Source organism: Bacillus rossius, chromosome 11 (genome assembly GCF_032445375.1).
Source record: "Bacillus rossius redtenbacheri isolate Brsri chromosome 11, Brsri_v3, whole genome shotgun sequence".
Taxonomy (NCBI): domain Eukaryota; kingdom Metazoa; phylum Arthropoda; class Insecta; order Phasmatodea; family Bacillidae; genus Bacillus; species Bacillus rossius.
Window position 1 is genome coordinate 6474085 of NC_086338.1, and position 22397 is coordinate 6496481.

Below are 22397 nucleotides of genomic sequence, written 5' to 3' on the forward strand. Positions count from 1 at the left end.
CTTATGCTCCATCTGTACTTTTCACATATCTTTGAGTACATCTAGCTACAAGTTTTTCAATATTTTATTGTAAATATATACATTAAATATATTCTGAATTTAATTACAGCTTTTAAATACAACAATTACACCTGTATTTTAATGTAACATTAATAAACCACGCCCGCATGATATTGTTTGAATCTTGTTCCTACATATTTAAAAAATATTTAATATCAGGAGAGGATATATCTTAAATATGTTTCTACATTTCTAATTGTTTGCGCCAGTCTGAACGTACAGATTTGCACGTTTACGCTTGGAGCGCTAAACTCAATAGCAGTATTGTACGATGTCATTGCTGGTCAATATTTACGTTTTCTATTCTATGGGCTAGCGTTTAGTGGCAATGGAGTCAGTTGGGTTGTGTCAGATTTGTTTGTTGTGACAATTTGTGAATTAAATGGGAATTCATCATGTCCCAATGGAAACGAGTGAAGGATAGGGAAAAATATGGAATAGGTGAAACTTTCTTGATTTGTGTCTTTATTATTTGTATGCTTTTTTGTCTGGTTGCTATTTCGTTTTATTGGATAAGCAATTCCTTAAAGAAGGGTTAAGTAATCGTTGACAGACGAATATTTAAAAACGTTTATTTGTCTAAAATTGCCTGTCTTTTAATTAGTAAGCGGTTTTAAAGGATTTGGTTAATTGTTCCATATTTTGTATCCAGTTTATATGAAAGTTTTATAATGCACTTTTTCAAGAGAATATATAAATGGGTTATGGTAGTTTCGCATCAAACATACTAACCTTAAATTTAGTTTATATTTTTGTGTTGAAATACTATTGGATACACAGAACAATTTCTCCCCGGAAATATTAACCTTGAAAGATTTTTAAGATTATTTTCAAAATCATATATATTTTTGTAATTATCACGATCATCATCACAGGCACAATCAATTACTTTTCTTTGATTTAAAATTTTATTTTTAAAATACAAGCGGATATGCAAAAAGGAAAAATTACCATGATTTAATTACAGTGTTGACGTCATACAAACTCTTAGTAATTTTTATGATTGTTTGTAATAATTTGTAGGCCTATATTAAGGAATATACAAGTGGGAAGGCTCTGAAAGTCATTGGGAAGTTGAGGGGATATCCCACAAAAGGGTCAAGTAAACTACATAATACTATACTTCACTATTGGTTGGTGAGATAGTGGGGGAATGACATTGTGGGATTTGACCAATGATAACAAACTTGACTGGAGGACTGAAGGAAAATATAGCATCTAGTATTGGTAACAAGGAAAGTCAAAATAGGTCTGTGAAAATAAATACGAATATAGTGTGAGTTTTGGAGCAAAAGTAGTGGTCGTGGTGAGAGTAGGAGTGATGTAATAAGTGAAATGGAATATTTTTGTAAAGTGAAAAAAGAAGTAGGCCTACACAATAAATATTTAGTAGGTAGTATTAGTTTATTGGCAAATGTGGTAATGAGTGTAGTAATCACGATAGAAGAGCAAGATCGTGTTTATTTGTATGGAATTAATATAATGTTAGAGAAATACTTAATGTGTGGTTGTGATTGCAGTAGTGGCCAGGAAAGCAGTAGTTAGTATTTAGCTATATACAATAAATTAAATGGAAGAATGGCAATTTTTCTGCAGTGAATTAATATAAATAAGAGATAGTAAAGATTATTGCCATAAAACAAAGAAATTTACGGGTTTTTATGACTTATAAATATTTTTGTTTTATTTGCATTTCGTTTGATGTGTTTGGTGAGAGGTGTGGTGTGTTTGTTTCATTTGCGATGTTAGGTGAAATATTTCATTTGTTAGGTGAATTATAAAATTTATTAGTGAAGTAATAAAAAGGCTTGTTTTCCTATATGTTAGTTTTGCAATTTGCCGAAGTGATAAATATAAGGTGTAAGTTTTGGTGAGGGTAGAGCAGCTAATAAAAAAATATGTATATGTTGACATCGCAGTATGGTAGGGATATTGATGACTTTGTAAACAAGGCTGTGCTAAAGTAATTAGGACCAGTACAAGCGTGGGAATGGGCATTTTGGGCGGGGAAGATTCACTTGCTTGTTTTGCACAAGATATTGTCGAGAAAATAAAATCAGAGTAGGTACGTGATGTGTTCTATACTAGAATAGAGCAGGTGTCAGTCTGACACCTGGAAGCTGCGAGGGAACACGTCCATCCAGCTCTCTTCAGGTCTAGAGCGGCCATAAAAATTTCTCTAGATTTTTTAAGGGCGAGACACGGCGTCATAGGTGGCAGCGTCATGATTGGGTTGTTTGCTGATAAATGAGAGCTGTCATGTAGCGGAAGGAGTTATTGCTAAGGCTGTAACATCTCGAAAGATGGTTGGGTGCTGCACACAGAGCAGATTTTCTGTTTCTGAAAACTTTGTTTGGAAACTGTGTTTCATGTATGCACCATTAAGTGCAGAGATTTGCTGCTATAGTTTTTCCAGTCATCCTAGTTGGAATGGTCAGTATTACAAACTTAACACTTAATGTAAGATTAATATTTTGTGGTAGATAGATATAAATTTTCCACCTTATTGATGCAGAAACCTTTCACATCAAATATGTTTCCATTTAAATTTAAAAAAAATTGCTTGAAAATAAATGGCACTATTTTTGTTGTATAAACTTCAACAAAAGAAAACTTATTCCTATAACTTTTAAACCTATTTTCCACAATTACTAATTTATGCTCGGCATGTGTTGCTATGCCTCTTTCAATTTTTTTGTAATTGGTTTGAAGTAGTCACATATGTACAAAGCATCTCTCTCTATCTCTTATCTGTCTATATATGTCCCTCTATAAGTCTTTATATTTTCTCAATATATAAAAATCTCGCTATATCTCTAATAGATCTCTAGCCATATCGCTCCATATCATACTATATTGCCCAGGAATCTTTTTTTTTTTGTGTGGTGGGGGGGGGGGGGGGGGGGTGTATGAATTTTTTTTTATGAAGGAACACCGGTTTCAAAAATAAAGAGGGGGGCCCGGGGGTCCTCTCCCGGGAAAATTTGGATTTCTAGGTGAAAATTGGTGCTATTTAAGAAGTTTTTGCATCTAATTATTGAATATACTGCTGGTAGAAAAAAGAAGAATAATCCTGAAAACATGAGTTTTAGTCCTTTTCACTCTTATAAAAATACATTTTAAAAAGAAAAAAAACAGAAACAGAAGTTTTGATCTGCCCTTAGCTCATTCTTAAATTATTTTTGTAAACAGACACCATTCTGATGTCTGGGGCAGTTTTCTAATTGTTTGGTTTCTTCTGAAGTTCTTCCAGCATTGAGTGCCGGCAGGCGGGGCCCTTAATATCTTTGTCCAGCTCCAGGTTGAACAAAATGGAGGAGAGAGCCATCTCCTTGTTGCACCCCAGTTTTTTATCTTGACTATTCGTGACAGTTCTCTGCTGGTCTTGACCTTGGATGTGGTGTTTTGAGGATCTGTTCGATGAAGGTTGTGTGTGTTTGGTCCGCAGCTCGTTCTCAAATCACTGAGAACTGAGGAGAGAGTTTGGTGGTTGTTGAGTCTCAAGCGTTCTTCAAATCTACGAATACCACAGCTATGTTTGTGCTCCTCACCTGTTTCAGTTGTGGAATGGTTTCTGGGTTGAAGGTCTGCTTGATGCAATGGTGCCTGCCCTTGCACTGTCTCTCCGCAGTGTCCTTCAGCGTCCTAGAGAGCACTTTGTAGAGCTGCTGGCAGCTGTGACATCCTGTCGGTTGCAGCGGCCGTCCTGTCATGTGGCGTCCTGCGTGTCTGACAGGGTCCAGTTAGGCCCTCCGCCGGCCTTCAAGACCTCTGGAGTGCTGCCCTGCTCTCCGGGCGACGTGTTCTGCCATCGCATGCCGGATCAGCTGATATTAAATTTGTTCTATCTTCATTAAATATTTCAGATTTTTTTTTTTCAAAATATTTTCTTGCATATCTTCTTATGAATTAACATGTACCTAATTGTTTTATTTTTTATTTTTAGAATTTTTATCTTTAAAGAAATGCATATTTTAACTGAAATTTTTTAATCCATTCAATCTTTGAGCTAGCAGACTTGCTAATGGGTGAAATTAAAATTTTTTTCCCTTATTTTTTATCATTAAATAATGTATAAAAACAGAATAAAAGGAAACTGTTTTAATGTAGTGGAGATTAAAGGATTATATGTGAGTTACCAGCGATTTGTGAAATCCAAAAGAGGAGTGTTTGATCCACGTGTGCTGCTATGGCAGCACAGCCCCTGTTGCTGTGAGCTGTAATGAGGATGTCCTGTCCACGCGTGGAGCCAGTAATGTGTGCATGTCACACCCATCCCCTGTCCGCCTCGCCACTCTTGGTCCACACAAAAGTGAAAGAATGATAGTCACAAATTAATTGCTAGGTGGGGGATTCACTTTTGTACTAAATGAAATTTGAAATAACATTTCAACACCTTTCTTACTTTATCCCAAAATTTTTGTAAAGATTAAAAAAAAAAAGCATAAAAACATTACAGTGAAATACAAGTTCAAACATTTTATAGGATGCTGAAGAAATATGGCATGCATATAAAAGGTTAGCAATAAAGTATTGTAACTGCTAATCAGAATTTTAATGCATTGTGTGAAAGTGCATAGATAACATTTTGTTTTTTAATTTGTTTTGAAAATAATTTGTGCAGACTGTCATTCACAAAACACATTTTTAGTCGATTCCTAATTATTTGTCCGTTGGCCGGTGACTTCCAGCTTTATTGCTGCAATGTTTTTTTTTGGTGAGTGGCAGTTCACATAGCCGTGGGTTCGGCGTCAACTAAACAATTGCAATCTCCCAAAGGCACACACGTTACCGTGCGATCGCAGCAGGCACGGGTGCGCTTGGCACGATCGTTACTGGATCGCATATCCAAAATAACACATCTGTAATTGCCATGCAGATAACTTTTCTAATCCATATTGCACTCTGTCAAAATGCTGCTGTTCCGTACTGGAACACAGCAATGCGTTGGGGTTGGGAATTCCAGGGCCACAGGTTTAGTGTTAAAACTAAAACCTCCTGGAAGACCACGAAGCTATCGAATGCTAAAAAAATGTCAATGCAGTGAGACGGGTATGACCCTGCTGGGAATTAAATCCGGAAAGAGGTAGGAACGCTTTCCTTGGCACAACAGGAAGGGAGTGGAATGGGTTGGATGAAGAGATGATAGGGGTGAAAGATACAAAGGATCTGAGGAGAATGCTAAAAGGGGGGAGGGGGAAGTGAGTGAAAATGGATGACTCCTTGCCACCGGGTGAAAGCCCAATTGCAAGCGTAATATTCAATTAAAAAATCACCTTGGTGGGAGGCAAGTGTTCCGACCACTCAACCACCGTGGCTCCCAATCTTGTCATCATTTATTCAACATTTATGTTATATTCAATCAGGTACTTACGTATTAATGCCACCGCAGCTACCTTTACATATTGTGGATGGTTGGTTGGGTTAGTATAGCTACATTAAAAAAAAACTATAAAAAATTTTTCATGGTTGCTGAGGAATTACCAATTTAAGATGTGGCTATCCTGACCCAACCAAAAGTTCACATGATTTCACAGTATTTTTAATGTTGCTATACTAACCCAACAAACCGTCCACAATATTTAAAGGTAGCTGCGGTGGCGTTAATAAATAAGTACCTTTAATCAATATTTGTTATGAGATTTTTATACTGTGGCATTGTGTAGTGTTTAAATAACAAAAAATAATTTAAGCAGCTCTAATCTGATACAAAAAATATAGGTAGTAATGAAAAATCTGGGTCAAGTTTGTTAATGGGCACTACTATCTGACCAAAGGGGTAGAAATGGGTAGGTTTTTTGAAAAACAGAAAAAGAGTATTACCAAAAACATTCGTCTAAATACATTTTTTATACCACCAACCATAACTGCAAGGGATGGAAAAAAAAAAGGGTTTGGAAACAAAAAAATTCATGATTCCCTTTGTAGATACATCTTTAAATCCTTTCAAATTGTTTGTAAATCTTATTATTTTTATCCAAAACTTTTGTCTCAAAATTTCTTGTTAAGATGAACCATTGTTGTCAAGGGGTATAAAATTAAAAACACAGGGGTAGAATTAAAAAAAGAATCATAATTTCCATACCATGAACTTGATAAAATCTGTTGTAATTTATTGTAAAACCATTAATTATTATCCACAACTTTTGTCTAAAATAATTATTATCACTAACCATTACTGCAAGGAGTGAAAAAAACAAGGGTTGGAGGACAAAAAAATTAATATCTCCCGTTGTAAGCACACAATCAAATCTGTTAAAATTATTTGTAAATCTTATAATTTTTATCTAAAACTTTTGTCTGAAACAATTATTGATACAACTAACCATTGCTTCAAAGGGTAAAAAGAGGTGTGAAAATAGAAAAATATATTCATAACTACCTTAGTAATCACATCATCAAATCCGTTTTGATTGTTTGTTAATGATACAATCTTTATCTAAAACTTTTGTCTGAAACAGTTTTTGATACAACTAACCATTGCTGCAAATGGTGAAAAGAGGTGTGAAAATAGAAAAATATATTCATAACTACTAGTAATCACACCATCAAATCCGTTTTGATTGTATGTTAATCTTACAATCATTATCTAAAACTATTGTTTGAAACAATTTTTGATTAATTGAGCCATTGCTGCAGGGGGTTAAACAAAACAGCGGTAGAGAAAAATTAGAATTTCCATACCATTTAACTATTCGATTTCTTCTTATTTATAGAAAAAGCATAAATTATTATCTACAACTTTTGTCTGAAATAATTTTATAAATTACTGCAAGGGATGGAATAAACTGGGATTGAATGACAAAAAAATTTATAACTGCCTACACTATCAAATTAGTTCAAATTGTTTAAACCCTACAAATATTATCTAAAACTTTTGTCTAAAACAATTTCTTGTACAACCAAGCATTGCAAATATAAAAATACAAAATAAATTTGTAACTCCTTTAGTAGGTACACCATCATAGCCAATCAAAATGTTTGTAAATCTTAGAAGTTTTATCCAAAATGTTTGTCTGAAACAATTTTTGATAAAACAAACCCTTATTGCAAAGGGTTGAAAAAACCTGGTGTTGGAATAAGAAAACAAATAAAACTTCCCTACCTTGTACACTATTGAATCCATTTTTATATTTGTTTTACTTGCTAAATATTGTCTAAAACTTTTGTTAAAATAAATTTTTATGTAACTTATCATTACTGCCAGGGGTGGTAAAAACAAGGTTTAGAAGTAAAAAAAAAACTTATTTTTATAGATTTACTGTCAAATCAGTTATATTTTATTGTATAAATCCTAAACTTTGGCGGAAACAATTTTTGATGAAACGAATTATTACCGCAAAAACAGGGGTTGAAACTTAAAAAAAATGCATTTAACTTCCTTAGTATCAAATTCATTCAAATTTAATTTAATCCTTCCTAATATTATCTGAAACCTTGGTGTACAGAAATTTTTTATATGACCACATTATTAGTGCAAAGAATTATAAATAGTTACAAAAAAAAATATTCAATAACTACCTTTGATGGCATAATATGAAATTTGTTCAAAAAATTTTTGCTTCATGGTAAATGAGAAAATGTTAAATCAATCATTTTGTAATATTGGAGGACATAAAGATGTTATGTACATTAAGTTCTTAAAAAATTCCATAAGTTTATAGAAGTTTCAGAAATATTTCCAGAAGAAATATGTTCTGTTTAAGAAATCTACCTACACCTATAGGCTGTGCGAAAAAATATTTTTTTTTTTATCCGCTGGGTACATATACATGTGTATTGAAACTACTTGTACTGTAAGAGAGTGTTGGAGGTGTCGTGGCATGCCTGCTTGCAGCGATACACAACTTCAGCGAGGATGCGACACAGAGGCTCAAGCTGACGGTGGGAGAGGCGGTCCACATCCTGGAGGAGAATGGGGACTGGTACTTCGGTTACCTGGCGACCAACCGCTCGCTGCGCGGGATATTCCCCAAGAGCTACGTCCACCTGTTGGACGTCGTCGTCGACAGATCTGGGTAACTGACGCGGTCGCTGCTTCCCGGGTTCTTGAATGTTGGTTATGTTTGTGATTTGAGGTGATGGTTTCACTTGGGCTTATTGAGGAAGTATCATCAATTATTTTGCCTCTTTATTGTATGTTTTTACATCATGATTTTAAATAAATTTATTGTTACCTACCGTATTTAATTGTTTATGAAAGTTTTTTTTTTCTCCTGCAAAAACCATTATTTAAACGGGTTTTATCAACTTAAAGGCAAATTTTAATGTCAGTCTTAGCATGTACTGAAAGAATGAAATCATGTGGTATACCAATTTGGCTTAATCACTCATAGATGTAGCCTTCATGTTGAAACTTTTTATTTTTAGAGCATCATTCATTTAATCAATAAAAATTAAGTTTTTCCAAAACCATTGAAACCCAAGTTTTTCAGGGCTCTGAGAAAAACTAGTTTTTATTAATTAATGATTGCAACAATTAATGGAAAAACTCTTACATTAAATTATAAATTTTTTGAATATTTACTGATGTCTAGGAAAGTTTTTAAGCCATTTCTTAAATCTATTTTATTTTACTTAGTAATTTATTCTCCAATATTTTAATTCCCCTGAATAAAACTAGTTGGCATGTAAGTACATAGTGGTTTTACATGCCTGTTTTAAATATGAACATTTTTGAGGATAAAACTAAGTCAAATCGTATATAAATACATATTGAAACTCTTTTGTGTATTAGATACACGAAACCCTGCTATTGCATTAAGTTTTGTACCTTGAAACCAAACTTTATAAAAGAAAGCCTTCTAAAATTAAACCCATGAGCAATGCCAAACACAGTAATTTTTTTTTCTTCAGGTGTTTAGAAATTCTGTACAGGTTTGTCCTATCTTACAAACTCTGTGTTTTATAGAAACATGCTTTGACATAAGTTTTTGAAATAAAATATATATACATATGTTTTCACATCGCTGATGACATGCAATCAAAACGTTTTGTAGAGATCGTAGCAAACCATTCTGTAGCTACATATGTGTAAACAAAAAAAAAAAGAATTAAGTACGGTATTTAAGTAAAATATATAAATTTACTGGCATGAGTGTACATTTAGAACTCTAGAATGTAAAAAAAAATATTATAGCACCTAGTATGTACAGAATTTGTTAGATAAATTTGTTGGTGGTGTCATGGTCGCAATCTCTCTGAATTGGTGCAGGTTACACTTAGAAGGTAAAATGTAATAATTCTGGCTCTCTGGTTATAGCATTGGACACATATTATTATGTTTTGTAGAAATATTACTGGTGTCAAATTGTGACATTTTTCATTCTCAGTTTTGATAGCTGACAAGAATTTTTATAACACCAGGATGTAATTTAAAGAACTGTCATTCTATCAAACATGGAAGTTTTCTAATGTTGTAGAAAACAAGTGGGGGAAAAAAAACTAGCTGTATTTGCCGGTCAGAGTATTTGCAAATAAAAAAAATCTGAATTATGTATGATTTCGTAGTTGAATTATTAATTTTTTTTCGTTTGGTTATAATTTTTAGTAGTGATTAATGTTAATCATACCAGTAAACTTTTGATAGGTATGTATAAGCAGCTCCTCTGAGTCAGAATAATTGTGTTTTGTTGCAGGCCCATAGAGGTGGTGTCGACGAAGCAGCCGTCGGTGGTGCAAGAAATAACCTCGGTGCTGCGTGAATGGGGTCAGATCTGGAAGCATCTTTATGTCGTGAGTTTATGGCTGTTCTTTCGCTTATTTGTAATGGACAGTCGTACATCTACTAGTTTCTTTGCTTACTTTTTGATGGACTGTTGTACATATACTACTGATTCTTAGTGAATTATTGTGATTTTTTTTAATTTTATTTCAGACGCACAATGAAAATTTTGAAACAATCAAAAATAGAATCTATGAACTTATTGGGTACCGGAGCAAGATCCTCTCTGGCACACTGCCAATCGATGAGCTCAAAGAGATTAAACGTTTAGTAACTTCAAAAATAGACATGGGAAACAAGTAAGTATCTGAGCAAATTAATTTTTGGTATGTTTTCTTTTTACAAGTATAGCGACGAAAGTTATTAATTGTGAATTTCTCTCCTTGAACAGGAATTGCATTTTGTTCTAGTTTCTGTTTTGAGTTTGTTTATGGTTTTTGTGAATGTGTTTTTTTTTGGGAAATGAGTCTTCAAAAACCTTGCTCTTTGTTTAAAATTTACATGTTAAATCAGGGTGATCACCTGACCGGGAAAAACCGCGGAAATTTTGAATTAGCCAGAAATTTTTTTGGTGTTGGGAAAGCCATGAGAAACCTGTGAATTTTTAAAGTCATCAGGAATTATTTGTTTGCCGAGCAAGTTGAAAAGAGTTAAGTTGAAAAACTGCTTGTCATGCCTACGAACTGCATTACTTATGCCATTTTCAAGCACACTTATGTTTTCATAACTTGACGTGTTATGAAGGTTAATTAAAGTAATACGTGGTAGGTTTTAGTTATTTTATATCAGGCATTATAATCATAATGTTTACATCCTTGTCCAACAGATTAACGCTGTACAATATATTGTACTGAATATATATATATATAATAATAATATGCGAACCTGGTTGAGTCACGCCCTACACACACACACAGTATTGAATAGCTGCGGTGGAGCTGGGTCAGAACGAACGGGGAACGAAACGTCCCGTCCAGGGCTGGCTGCTCGGCGATTGCCCAGCGTCCCGACGGCCGACACTCTCGGCACTGGGTGTCGGCGAGACTTGACACCGCTCCTCGTGGCGATAACAGAGGTGACCGCCGCTGTCTTGCCCTTGCTCCTGTTCTAACCTTTGAGGAGAGTGTGCCATCGGCAGTGTCTTGCAGTTTCATGGCTTGCTGTCGTTGCACGTATTGTTGCGACAGACTCCTTGCAGGTGTTTTGCATCTTGTGGCGATGGTTGTGGCATAAGTCCCTCAAAACAACTGTATGCCTTTTTTTTTTTTTAGTACTGTTCATAGCTTAGTTGAAGAACTACACCCCGCCTACAAAATGCGTCATTTATACCATTTTTGAGCTCTCTTTAGTGGTGTGGTGAACCGCCGCTGCGGATGTGAGCTACTGGCGGCGATGAACTGTAGAGAGAGGAAGTCGCTGCTCTTGTCTCGTTTTTTTACTTTTACATCTGGAGATTTTAACGGCTGGTAATATCAGAAGCCATGACCTAAAACTATTAGTTTGATTTGTCAGATGAAAGACTAGAGGCTACATTGCAGGATAAAACAAAAAATAAAAAAAGTTGAACATGGAAGAAACTAAACTAGCAGATGGTGCCTTGATTCATTTTTTCATTTAGTATCTTAATAAATATGTTTTTTAAGGGATACCAAAAGAGAATAATATATATCTGGTTATTTATATCTTACTGTTACAATTATTTTTTAGTTACATTTGTTCTAAAGCCATTATTAAAATGATTTTCAGTGAATAGTAAAAAAAATAAGACAAGTAGGGAGGTTTACAACTCAAAATTCAAAATGTGCATTTTACTGTCATTGAACAATGCACAGTACATAACCATTAGAAAAATTATTTTACTGGGGACTTCCCTGAAAAGCTGTCTTGCTATTGGCTACAGGGCTTGTCCTTAAAGTAATGAGTCTGGCTGCTCCACAGAGCTCCATTCGCCCGGAGGGCGGTCCCTGGCTGGGGGTTTAAACTGAGCCACGGACCTAGTGGCAGTCACATCTGAGCTCTGACACAGTGAGGATCACAAGCTGTACTTCAGTTTTTGTCACAGCAGAAAACATCCAAAATGAAGCGTTCGCTGGAGCAGTAGTGCTATGCAATTAAATTTTTGCTTTCGTCTGGGTAATACCGCTTTCAAGACACTTGCCTTGGTTAAAGAGGCTAACAAAGACAACGCCCTGTCAAGGGCCCAGGTTTTCCGGTGGTTCAGTGAGTTCAAGAATGGACGGGAGACAGTTGAAGACATGGAGCGATCTAGACGTCCTTCAACGAGTAGTTTGGATAAATATGTGGCCAAGGTAAAAAAATCTCCTGGACTCCGATCGTCGTTTTGAGTGTAAGATTAATCGTTGAAGACCTAAACATGTACAAAACAACAGTTCACAAAATTATTTCTGAAAATTTGAACATGTGGAAGTTTTGTGTGAAATTGGTGCCAAAAGTGTTGTCATGAACAAAAACAATGACAAATTGATGTTTCCCATGAGATTTTGGAGCAGTTGGAAAATGAACCGAACTTTCTAGATGACGTAATAACAGGTGATGAATCGTGGGTGTTTCAGTACGACCCCAAAACATTACATAATTGGTATTTATTATTAAATGGTTAATTTGGTTTCACCTCTGATGCAACCAAAATTTTTAACTAAGTTACATATATTTTTATTAACATAGTATTTATTTATAAAATTTTTTAGAAAACCGTAAAAATTCTGAATAACCTGGAATTTGGTTCTGCCAGTAAGGGGGCCACCCTGTTAATTTAGAATGGGGAGTGCACTTAGCATTGTTTATTTGACAAGTCTTTGTGGTTAAACTCACCCATGGGTGTCTGATGTGTATGAAGATTACAGTGAAATGTTATTTCATCATACCTGAAAAACCCACAGTTTTGGTGCTTAATAATAACTGTACTTCTACTAAACTGTTACTAAGGTAAAACATCTAGTAGGGTGCTGAAAATATAGAGTGAGTAATCATTTTAGTGAAGATCAGTGATAGACTTTAATTCAGCATGTTCAGGTCTAGGCTCTGCTGGATTAGTGCTTCGGTGGATTATGCTTAGTTTTAACTGGAATACCAAGGTTATTCAGCGAAGTTAATGTACATGGTATATGAGGCATAATAAATGATTGTATCTTACACTGGTTAAATATTATGGTGTTTAGTGGTTTCTTACAGAAATGTTGGACAGTTTGTCAGTGACACATTAATTAATTTAAACGCACAACTGCATATAGATAAATCAATACTTTGGAAGGCTTGTACAACATCTCACATTGCCAAAGAAAGCATAAATGTGAGTTGTGCCAAACTTAGTTCATTTTAAACAGCTTTTTGACAGGAAATAAGTAATTTTATTTAAAAAATAATTAATTTTACTAGCTACATATTTTCCGAACACAAAGATTTCATGTAAGAGCATACTCAGCAAATTTTCGTCACAATAAATAAGCATAAGCATAGAGTGATTATGTTCACAAAATTTTGTGTGAAATGCTTCAAAATGGAAACTGTTGTGTTTATAAATTGATTTTATTAGGTACATGTCTCCCGAGTAATATAATACCATACAAGGGCAAATACAACCTTTAATTGTTGACCAAAAGAAAAAGCATAAACAAGGACCATGCCTAGCTTTTAGGAAGCAACCAGCATGAAGTCCATTTTCAGTACTTCGTTGCTAGAAAATATGAACTTTTACTGTCGAACCATAAAAATAAATTTTGCTAGTGACATGCCTTTGAAACAAAATTTTATCAAAGACTGGAATATTTAGCTTCTCATTATTATGAAATTCTTACATATTTTCATTACTGGATAAAGCATGAGTTTTAGTGATGCACTTGCATTTCTTTTCTGTGGCTTGTTACAGTAAAGTTCATTAATAAATTATGGCGATAAAAATTTGTTTCAGTTGATATATGCTTAGGGAATAAAGTAACACTGCAAAAGAGTAAATAAAAAATTCTTTAGGTGTTGAAAATACGTGTAAAGCAACCTGTGCCGGACCAAGTTCATGTGTGCGACAATGAATGCTGAGCATGACTGCTGCAGTTAACGTGCAACTCGAGTGGGAATGGAGATGTAAAGGAAATAAGTCAGTAAGACCGCTGACGGCTAGGTCCTCTCTTCCATCAAGTGGAGGAAAGGGATGAGCGAAGAACAAGGAACCCATTGTGGCATGTCGCTCTGGGGCCTGTTTTCTAGGTGCATGGCGGAACGAGTAGTGTTTGTGGAGTCATTCTAAACCACATGGACTGCATTTTTTAAATTGATTAATTTTTCAATTTAATTTTTTTCTTGTACTGGGACACGAAAATGAAGGATAGCAACAATAAAAGCACCACAGTTTGTCGCTCTCCTGATTCCTGCTGTGGGTGCGGTGGCTGTGGTCTCCCCCCGTGCAGGGGCCGGGGAGTGGGGTGGCGGGTGGCTCAGAGGTGTCGACGGCACTGGTGTGGTGCGAGTGGGGCAACGTCCCGCCAGGTGCAGGACTGCCCTCCTCTGCGAGCCAGGCTATGGCAGGGCACACGGCCGGGCGGGGCAGACGAGAAGGAAGAGGCTGGCTGCTGATGCCCGGTGTGGCAGTGTTCCTGACCGACCACTCCGTCCTCAGTCCTGCCCGAGCGTTGGGGATCCACACTGGGTTGCACTCCAACCACTGAGCACTGAGCCGTGGTATGGTCGGTAGGGTGTCGGAAAAGTGCCTTGGCAAGTGAGAGACAGAGAGGTATTGCCCTACCAAACAGAGCGGGCGTAAAGTCAGTGGCAGGTGTTTATTACAATAAGTAATACACCTGCCTCTGGTGTACCTTGGAGGATGTCCTTGATTGCCCTAACTCACTACCGGGTAATGTCGGCGGTGGGGCATGGTGTCGGTAGGCAGCGGGCAGTGGGAGCAGGGAGGTTGCTGTGGCGCGCCGGCGTGCCTGGGGTAGGCTCCGCTCACCCCTCTTCACAGGCACGAGGGGTGGCGAGTTGCCGGCCTCTTGCTCACGCAGGCCGTGACGATGGGGGAACTGACTTGGTGGCCTCTGATTGTGGCGCAGGCAAGCGACTACTTCATTGTTTTCAGCTAGCAAATTTTGTTCAATCACCTTTCATGTGGTTTTGTAGTTTTTTGATTAGATTTAAAATGCCAATCCACCCCTTTCCCTTCCCCCCAAAATTTTTAATGCAAACGACTCAATCGGTGTGGGTTACAGACACTGCAGAGTCTATGGAAGGGTGTCTTCTGTGCTTAGTAAAGAGGTTCTCCTCTTCATGAATTTCATCCTAAAAAGGAAAACATTGTAATGCAGTTGAGAGGAAATTGTAAACACCTTAAGGGAAATTCACCTGTCATTTTGGCAATTTACCATTGCGAAAACCCATGTATGGATGTTTTGACACATCTTATACCTATAGTGTACTTTATCATATCAGAATAGACAATTTGAATAGTTTCTTTATAGTGTTATTCCTTTAATAGAGAAACAGATAACTGTTTAAAATATAGTTTCATTCTTTACTTGATTATAAAATCTTCACTAATTATTAAGAAATTATTTACAGGTACTAGTTAAATGTATTATTACAAGTATATTTTAAAAAAATTATGTTTATCATGATAGCTATATTTTTTGATTCCAGTAATTATTTCTGGTTACTATATTGTAGTTTTTCTTTGTTTTAGTCTTTGTCTTTAGAATTGTCCTTGTTATGATTGTTTTGCATATGTATATGTTGCATTATGTTTTTCTTTCTTTTATAGCTTGTTGGTAGGCATGTTACAACTTGGAATTAAAAAAATATATAATATTTGAAATATTCATAAACTAGTAAGTTAAAATGTACATGCATGGTCTATTTTAGACCATCCACACAGTGCAAGTTCAACAGCTATTTTTTTTTTATAGGTTACTGGACTTGGATATGGTAGTAAGAGACGAACAAGGCAACATTCTGAATCCTGATGTGACATCTACTGTTCAGCTTTATTACCAACACAAAATAGCTACAGAAAGGATAAAAAGGGAATCTGTAAGTTTAAACAGAGGTTTACCATAAAATAATATTATAATAGTTATACAGTAGTTTTATTACCATTACGTACAATTAGTATCCCAAGAAAATCAAAACTAACTTTGATGGATAATTAGAAGAACCCAGTTTTCCGGTAAATAAAATAAAGTTTTTGTCATAAAATCTTCTTGATTTCATTATAAACAGTCTCATATTACTTTTAAAAATTGTATATCATAACACTTCATTTTAAGTTTGTTAGGTAAAATAATTCTGGCATAGTCAAGTTAACACATTTTTACCGGTCTGTTTTTTAATTAAATTTGTTCAGGCCTTTGTTTGAATTCATAAATTTATTGCTGGAAATTTACAGAAGTGTACATATGAGCAAACCGCAAACCTAACAGGGTAACAAACTTAAAAAAATGCCTTGCTAAGCAATAAAAGTTTACTGAATTGCTTAAATCGTATGAAATATTTTACTATGGATCATTTTTTCACCACTGTTTTGAAAAACAGGATTGGAAAAAAAATTGTGACAAAGTTTATTGAACAAAACAGACTCTATTTGAAATATTATAATTGAAAATGTTTGTATTTGTTTCATCATGCCATGCCACTAATTGAAAGAAATAATAAACGTCTACAACCATACAATACAATGCAATGCAAAACACTGATACCACTCTCTGATACCATATTACTCTGCCATGGATGTTCAAACAAGTAAATGTGATAGTTGCAGTGGTGTATAAATTTATACTCACAATGAATCACTCTACCCCAATGAGATACACTTGCTGCATTCATATATAGGCTAACATCCAGATGCTGATTCTTGCAGATATCTGTTTTTTTAATGATATGATTAATGACAGTGTAATACATCACTGCTGGGTAGCCAATCAATAATTAGCCACAGTTACCTTTAGTTAAATATATTGTAATTATTATTTTTTTTTAACAAATTTTAACCATATTTTTTAAAGTGAATCAAACATAATTTGAAAGAAAATGATGTGAAAAATGTAAATAAAATTGGTTGCCATCTCAGTCAGCTGCAGTCTCTGGGTTGCCAGGTGAAAACAGGTATGTTATTGTTTATTATTTACGCTTATCATGTTTTCAAGAAAATTTCATACTAAATGAAAGTTTAATTTTTCCTGTACACAATAATACATGGTTGCTTGTAAAAAAATGGCCGTAAGTTGAGGATGCCATTATTTGAATTTATTACTCTTGCTCTAAATGAGTGTGAGGGAAAGACTCAAAACCAGAATCCCTTACATCAAAGTTACCATTTCAGACAACTCATATAAACCAGTGGCACCGAAACTAATTCTTATGAGGAAAGAAGTATGCCTGAAACAGCAAACCGAGGAGAATTATTGCAAGCATCCAGAATTATATTACTACAGTTGTTATAATTTAATTAATGTCTGTATTGCTCAGAAAAATTGCTGAAGTACCATGAGTTTATTAAATAATACAATCTCTCTTGTAGTACCATTTCGTAGTATCACAATTTATGTTTTGACTAAAAGAGTGTAAAATATTCTTATTCTCCTATTCCGCCATTTTTTTACTTTTGTGATTGATATGTATATTATTAATGAAAAATAAATTTTTATTGGCATTTTCTGTTTGTTTTTAATTTAATGTTTGCATTTAGTTTGTTTGCGTAATTATTGCTGGGCTCAGTGGGCAGATAGTTTTGTAACTAGCAATAAAAATGATTTATGTACAAGATTTTTTGCCCTTATTTTTTTAAAATGTATTTAATAAAAAATAGAGAAAAAAAATATAAAACTAAGAATCTGCAACTAAACATTAACCAACCTAAACAAAAAAAAACCTAACTGTTCAGTTTGTCAACAATATTTACATGCGGGGTTTAAACAGGTGAAGCAGAGTGCAGTCAAAGAGAGAACATACTTTCATTTTTATGGTAATAGTTTTTCATAATATGTTTGGTATATTTTAAATTTCATTCAGTGTAAGAGTATATCTTCTCATGTAATAAGATTAAGTTCATAGTTAGTAATTTGTAGTCCATGCAACCTGGCCTAAGAAGCCCAAACAGAATGCATATGTAGATCATTGTATAGGAAATTCAGTTTTGTAATTCCTAAAAGAAGTTAATTTTTGTTGTGTTGGTGCAAGAGCAGTGGGGCTATTAGGACTCATACGTTGCTTTGCAAAAAAAAAAAAAAATACAGAGCTAAGTTCATATTTATCGTAAAGAGAAATATTGCAAAAAGAAAAAAAATAGAGCTGCATTACACAAATCCATGATATCACAGTGAGTTGAATAATAGGACTAAAATGTAAACATAGGTGTGTGATACTTCAAATGCATCCCAAACACAAAGAATTATAGCTACATTGGTGTTATCAGTGATTGATACACAGTTTAGCATGTTAAGGAAAAGGCACTCAAAGTACACACATTTTCCATGTAATCTGGAGACTCACCTTCCAGCTTGTTCTGCGTCAGCGCCATTGTTTCACGTGAACTGGCCACTTGCAGCAGCAGGAGCACGGGCTGACGCGGGGTAATAACTCTGCTGGGAAGTGAAGTGCAAGGTCGGGTTGTGGTCGCGGAGGTGATCTCAGTTAGAGACTCACCGACACTGATCACAAGGAAGCTATTAAAGCTCTCTTGTTAATAAGCCGGGTCAACACAGTTTCATTCGGGTCCCCTCTGCTCATTGATTTAGCTTTTCATCCCAGCGTAATGAGTGTTTCCACTTGACTGACACCTTGCATACTTTGCATACTTGTATTTCCTATCAGTGTTAAATTTTTATTGCTTACAAAATTATAATGTAACTAGCTGGGTGTAAGGTAAGGTCACAGTGTCATTATAAATTATTCAAGTATATATTGTACGCTAAAGACCTCTTCATAAGAAAGTTTAATAAAAGCTTTTAGTAGTGTATTACAGGATGTAAAAAAATGGTTTAATGTTATATTTATTCAATGTCAATATTTAATGTTTTATTATGTAATGTAAGTTATAAATTGAATTTTTTTGTTATTAATTTCATCATAAAATGACAATAGTAAAAGAAATAGCTATCATGAAAACAAAATGCAATCGCAGAACGAAACCTAAGTCGAAAAAAAACAAAAATTGCAAGATCTGTTACAAAGTTCATGTCTCATATAGTTATGAGAAACTGGGGTATTTTTTATCTTTGATGGCACAACAATTACCTTGCGAGTTGATTAAAAAATTTAACGGTATTAACAAATATGAAAATGGGAGTATATTTATTTTTGAACTGGTTTCAACCCCTCCAGGAGTCGATTTTTAGAAAAAAAATATCAGTAGTGGTGGATTTTTATGAGTATGAGAAACATTTGTGCCAAAGATCAAGTGCATAGGCCTTTTGTTATATAAACAGTTAACAAACGGATGTTTGTTCAAATTTTTGTTGTTAAGAAACAAAGAAAACTGAAGACTTTTTAAAAATATTTTTTTGAGGTTCCCATACGATTTATTGACATGATGCATAGCTTATCATTTGCGAAACTATATAATCTTACTGTATTCCAAATTTCATAGCAATAAGTTATTCCATTTTTGAGTTATAAGTGCACATGCAGATAGACAGACAGAAATTTTAAAAATGGAAAAATTGGGATCAATGAGTCACAAAATGTCTATTTCAAACAAAATTGGTTAAATTACTGAAATGTACAGATGGATGCTACAGATTTATAACTATATTAGGGTAGATAATATGCAGCCTTTAATATAAATTGTTTTTGTGCTCTTGTGTCCATAATATCACATGCAAATAGTATATGGGTGGGGGTAGAGATATAACTTGATTGACATGGATGAATGCCTTTAATAAGGTTCAGCTATTGAATACAATGATTTTTATTTTATGCAACAAATTCCTACATATATTAGTAACTTTATTCTTGCACATCAGCGGCATCCTTTCAGCAGGTTCTCCGTTGAGAAGTGTTCCAGCGATTTGTGCACGAGCACGGTTGTACGCGATGTCGATCGCAAGTGTTTCCGTTTGCGCAGTCGGCGGTGGAGCGGAAGCCCGTGAGAGTGGCGACGCACTACTCGCACATATTCTTCGTGTGCGTGAGGAACTTTGTGTGCAAGATGAACGAAGACGCGCAGCTGCTGATCACGCTGTACGACTCGAGGGAGAGCCGCGCGGTGACGGAGAACTACGTGGTGCGCTGGAGCCGCGAGGGACTCGTCTGCGAGATCGACCAGCTCCACAACCTGAAGGTGCTGTTCACGGTGAGTGCCGGGCTTCTCCTTCCCTACCTGCCCTGCCTGCCCTCGTGTCTCGTGCCCCTATGCCTCGTCCAGAGAGCCCTTCGAGTGTGTTATAAGTACTTGGCAGCTGGTTCTAGATGTTTATCCGCTGCACCCTGGTAAGATGACGGAGGATTCGATTCCCGGGGAGTGACTCCGGGGCTTTGATCGGCTGAAAACTCCCAGAGCTGTGGTCCTTAGAAAGGGTGGCTCTCAGTTCTCAAGGTTTTTATCAAGGTGATCCTTCTCCCCTACTGGAGCGTGGAGTAGCTTGGGCTTATTCTATGGATTGGAAGGTTCCTGGGGTTTCCTATGTGTGTGGGCACCGGAGTCGGAAGCAGATCCAGACAGCAGATTTGTGGAAGATAGGTGGAGGGTATACCTGTTATGTTACAACGTTAATTGCTACTAGGTACATTATTTAAATGTTTTAAAGTAAAATTGTTACCTTTTAATCACATCAAATAATGTTAAAACATTTTTAAAATTAAAAATAAATAAATAAGTTTAAAGTATTGTTACGATTTATGTAATTTGTGGAGAAGACTGGGTTCGTAAGGGATAGCCCAATTAAGCTTTATTACACAGTTTTATTGATTACTATCAAGTTACATAATCCGCACTCATCACGGAACTCTCGCCCCACCTGCGGCACTCTCGCCACCAAAACTGTCACGGAACTATCGCCACCCCAAGAACTTCCACGGAGGCCGGTTTCCCAGGTTAAATCGTCCCTGGTGCCCTTCCAGAACTGACGAGCACAGCTGGAGCCCGTCACATCATCCCGCACCGACCCGACGCCGAAGCGTCAAGAATAGCATCTTCGCTCGCTTATGCCACGGCCAGCAGAATTCCCAAGGCCGCTCAGCGATAGATAACGGCGCCCAGGCAGGACGTTGTGCGGAGAGCAAGGGGGGGGGGGGGTAGTTGCCACCACATGATACGCGCATGACGCCTGTAGCCTGGCAGGGCCGCCAGAGAGAACCAAACTTGGCGCACGCTCCAAATTGGCCTCTCACGTTTGTAACATTATTTTGAAAAATTTGTGAATAAAAAGTTAGACGACTTCTTTTTGATTTAAGACACTGAAATATTTTGAAATTCTATGTTACATAAATTAATTAAATAAATACTCAGTATACAATATTAATACAAAAATGTGTATAAAATAATTTTAATGTAGTTAAATAATAGAAATAAATCTAAATTAATATAGAAAAAAATATACTAAACTCTAACTCTAATTTTTTAGTTTTAATATTTTTTAAAATATTAAATAATCAATTGTATTAAGAAAATAACCTAAATTACGTAAATACGCTTGAAACTACACTTGAAAAATTTTATGAACACAATTTCTATCACCTATAGCCACAATAAATAAATGCTTTTAATTATGTAGACCAGTAATCATTATCAATCAAAAATTTCTGATGTGACTCAAACGTAATTCCTCATTCGCCGCTAGATTTTGCTACCGGAGCAGCTACATTGACTTTAGAATCATTCAATTTTTCCAGAGCGAAAGGTTAAACTATATAATGAAACATCTTCTTTTGCAGTAATGGTTGGTTAAATAAGTTATTTCAGATGAATGTTGTAGATAAAAACTTAAGGTTTTACAATAAAACAGACCGGATCTATTAGTGTACGTAGTACGTAAATTATGAATTTTTTCAAATTCTACTCCTTTATTTTTTTAATCTTCTGTAACAATGAATGGTTCATCTTACCAAGAAACATTATACAATTTACAAACAATTTGAACAGATTTGAGAGACTACGTACTAAGGGAGTTATTAACTTTTTTAAAATTCTACCCCACATTTTTCATCCCCTTGCAGCAAATGTTTGGCTAATCAAAAATCATTTCAGACACAAGTTTTAGATAAAAATTTTAAGTTTAACAAACAATTTGCACAATTTCTATGTTGTGCCTACGAAGGGAGATACAATTTTTTTTTCCAACCCATTGCAGTTATGGTTGGTTGTATCACAAATTCATTCAGACAAAAGATTTTGGTATCTCTCCTACAAGTTATAATATGTTCAAATGGGTGTGATATGTTCCATAGTTTAGAAGTTTTTTTTGCTCCATTGACATTGGACCAGTGACTTGTAAGCATGGATCGTTCATGTGAAACTGTTAGTGTCACAAACATGAATATTTTACTTTTTCAACAAATCTTACACTAATGTTAAGTCATGCCTCAAACATTTCCTTGATTTACTGCCAACTTGACAGGGTGTAAACCTTGCTCTGTTATATGAAGTTATAGGCAGTGACTACATATTTGCCTA

General features: G+C 35.4%; 1 protein-coding gene across 7 annotated transcripts in view; it reads left to right on the forward strand.

Annotated features, from left to right (window-relative positions):
- Nucleotides 1-369: 369 nt before the first annotated feature.
- LOC134536605 (dedicator of cytokinesis protein 1) overlaps nucleotides 370-22397 on the forward strand; it is a 180756-nt gene continuing 158728 nt past the window's right edge. For 5 of the 7 annotated variants that reach the window (XM_063376381.1, XM_063376380.1, XM_063376382.1 and 2 more), the window contains exons 1-6: nucleotides 388-501; nucleotides 7898-8078; nucleotides 9699-9795; nucleotides 9938-10083; nucleotides 15697-15820; nucleotides 19851-20078. In XM_063376381.1, the coding sequence (XP_063232451.1) occupies nucleotides 456-501; nucleotides 7898-8078; nucleotides 9699-9795; nucleotides 9938-10083; nucleotides 15697-15820; nucleotides 19851-20078 (822 nt within the window). In that variant the 5' untranslated portion in view covers nucleotides 388-455. Of the gene's footprint in view, nucleotides 502-7897; nucleotides 8079-9698; nucleotides 9796-9937; nucleotides 10084-15696; nucleotides 15821-19850; nucleotides 20079-22397 lie in introns of all 7 variants that reach the window. The other 2 variants (XM_063376383.1, XM_063376379.1) reach the window with 2 other exon arrangements.